At 49.2% G+C, this 2,500-nt stretch overlaps 1 protein-coding gene across 1 annotated transcript in view; it reads right to left on the bottom strand.

The window, feature by feature from the left end:
- Positions 1 to 2,242: 2,242 nt before the first annotated feature.
- The window catches only part of LOC138864415 (sperm acrosomal protein FSA-ACR.1-like), a 6,331-nt gene continuing 6,073 nt past the window's right edge, over positions 2,243 to 2,500 (bottom strand). Inside the window, exon 4 of the mRNA XM_070131521.1 lies at positions 2,243 to 2,500. This exon is cut by the window's right edge and continues 144 nt beyond it. Within this exon, the coding sequence (XP_069987622.1) occupies positions 2,243 to 2,500 (258 nt within the window).

Genomic DNA, 2,500 nt, shown 5'->3' with positions numbered 1-2,500 from the left:
TTGGTTTATTGGGAGAAATATGAGAAGGGAAAAAAAGAGATGGCCAAGGCGTTCTGAGGTTGGTGGTGATGTTGCTTTAGTTGCTCGTGTTGTAGCTGTTGTTCGATAGATAATGAGAGATAGAAAGAGAGAGAGAGAGTTGTTGTTATTGCTGTTGTTTTAGTTGTTATTGATATTGCTGCACTTGTTATCGTTTTTTTTTTACGGAAGATAGTTGAACTTCTTCGTGACGTCAGCGACACAATAAAGAATCATTCAATAAAAGATGTCCGAAGTATCTATGAATATGAGCAGAAGTCGGGTAGCGGGCTTAGCTTCGTCGGGTTAGACAGCAAGGCCTTCGGGAAGCTTGAAGGTGGTCCTCGGAGTAGCATCGCCTCAGCTGGGTCGCGAGCGAGTGCGTGGGGGCGGTAGGATCCAGGTCAGAGGCCACGGGATGATGTGTCATCATCTCCCTCTTTGCTACGCTCTCCTTTTGGTAATTTTCTATATTACCTTCGCCTCACCGATATCGACGATTTTGGTATCGTTGGATTCCTCTCACTCTGCACAATCCAAATATGCAGGTTTTATTGCGCGGAAACCCCCCCGTTAGCGGCAAACTTGGGCACTATATCGGGGGCGACGATGTCGGAACAGCGGACGTAATATAGTAATTTTGACGATTTTGGTATCGTTGGATTCCTCTCACTCTGTACAGTCCAAATACGTAGGTTTTATTGCGCGAAAATCCCTTGTTAGCGGCAAACTTGGGCACTATATCGGGGGCGACGATGTTGGAGCGGCGGACGTAATATAGAAAATTACCCTAATAATTACACCACAGTGAAAATATCCATGGTTATTCACATGACTTTCCATTGCAGGCGGCCCCCCTGGAGGGGGGCCGCCGAGGAAACAAAATCTCCACCACGTATTCACGGCAGGATAGAGCGCACACGTGCTCCTTCACACACTGTCATCGCGGCGGCCATGGCGAAGTACTGAATGCGACGGTTATTTCGGTTAGGATTTCGAAAATCGTGGTTCCAGGGGACGGGAAACTCGACCTTGAGGCCATCGGCGTAACATCGAGAGAGACGCAAAACCTGCCGACGAGGGCGCTCTTCTGTTCATGGTATACTCTGTTCATCCTGATTATACTATAATCGTGTCTGTATACAATGCTGACTATGACAAGGTTAGTATGCTGATTCAGTGGGAATGTTACGAGGTAAATGTAATACGTCCGCCGCTCCGCGATCGACGAGAATTGTGTAACGCTCTAGCCTGCCGGGAATACATGGTGGAGGTTTTGTTTCCTCGGCGGGGGTTAGGGGGCGGCAGCCCCACCAGGGGGGGTCGCAGGGGGTGCAGCCTCCTGCAATGGAAAGTCATATGAATAACCATGGTTATTTTCACTGTGGGTTATATTTTTAGTGTTATTTAACCTCGATTTTCTCTAGAACCTTCCATGCCCTTTCTTGCAATCGGGGCCAAGTGTCTCGCTAACGGGGGGTTTCCGCGCAATAAAACCTACATATTTGGAATGTGGATAGTGAGAGGAATCCAACGATACCAAAATCGTCGATATCGGTGTGGCGAAGGTAATATAGAAAATTACCCTCCTTTTTTATTAAAATTCGTTCAGTGCGAAGTAAATTTCCTAATATGATGCGGCTTGGTTTGGTCGAGATTCTTTTGGGTGAGTCTTTTTGCTTGTCTGTCCCTCCCCTGCTGTCTGTTTCTCCTCTTATTTTTCTCTATCTGTCTGTCTACTTGTCTATTTATCTTTTCGTTAATTTTTCATTTCTTTTTCTCCTTTGTTTTCTTTTTTCTTTCTCCTCTCTCTCTCTCTCTCTTTCTTTCTCTTTCTCTCTCTCTTTCTCTCTTTCTCTCTTTCTCTCTTCTCTCTCTCTCTCTCTCTCTCTCTCTCTCTCTCTCTCTCTCTCTCTTTCTCTTTCTCTCTCTCTCTCTCTCTCTCTCTCTCTCTCTCTCTCTCTCTCTCTCTCCCACCCCCTCCCTACCTCCCTCCCCCTCTCTCTCCCACTCCCTCCCACTCCCTCCCTACCTCCCTATCCCTCCCCCCTCTCTCTCCCCTTCTTCTTCCCACCTCTCCCTCCCTCCCTCCCCCCTCTCTCTCCTCTCTCCCTCCCTCCCTATGCCTCTCCCCCCTCCCTATCCCTCTCCCTCCCTCTTTCCCTCTCTCCTTGTCTTCTCTCCCCGGTGTCCTCCGATTCTCTCACCGGAACCACGTCCTGTTCTACCCGCAAGAGCTTCGTGGCGCCTGCTTTAAAAGGCGTTGTCTGGGCTGCTGTTGGGCGGCTCCTCCTCTCGTGCTGAATCGCCCATCTTTGTACCGGGCGTCTTGGGGATCTTTGTGGTGTTCTACGACTACCTGCTTGACTGTCTGCTGGCCTGCTGACTGTCTGCTGGCTTGCTGATTGTCTGCTGGCTTATTGGCTGTCTGCTGGCCAGCTGACTGTCTGCTGGCCTGATGACTGTCTGCTGGCCTGATGAC

This window comes from Penaeus vannamei, chromosome 16, assembly GCF_042767895.1.
Source record: "Penaeus vannamei isolate JL-2024 chromosome 16, ASM4276789v1, whole genome shotgun sequence".
Taxonomy (NCBI): Eukaryota; Metazoa; Arthropoda; class Malacostraca; order Decapoda; family Penaeidae; genus Penaeus; species Penaeus vannamei.
Note: the sequence above shows the minus strand (reverse complement) of the source record. Positions and strands in the feature narration are given on the sequence as shown.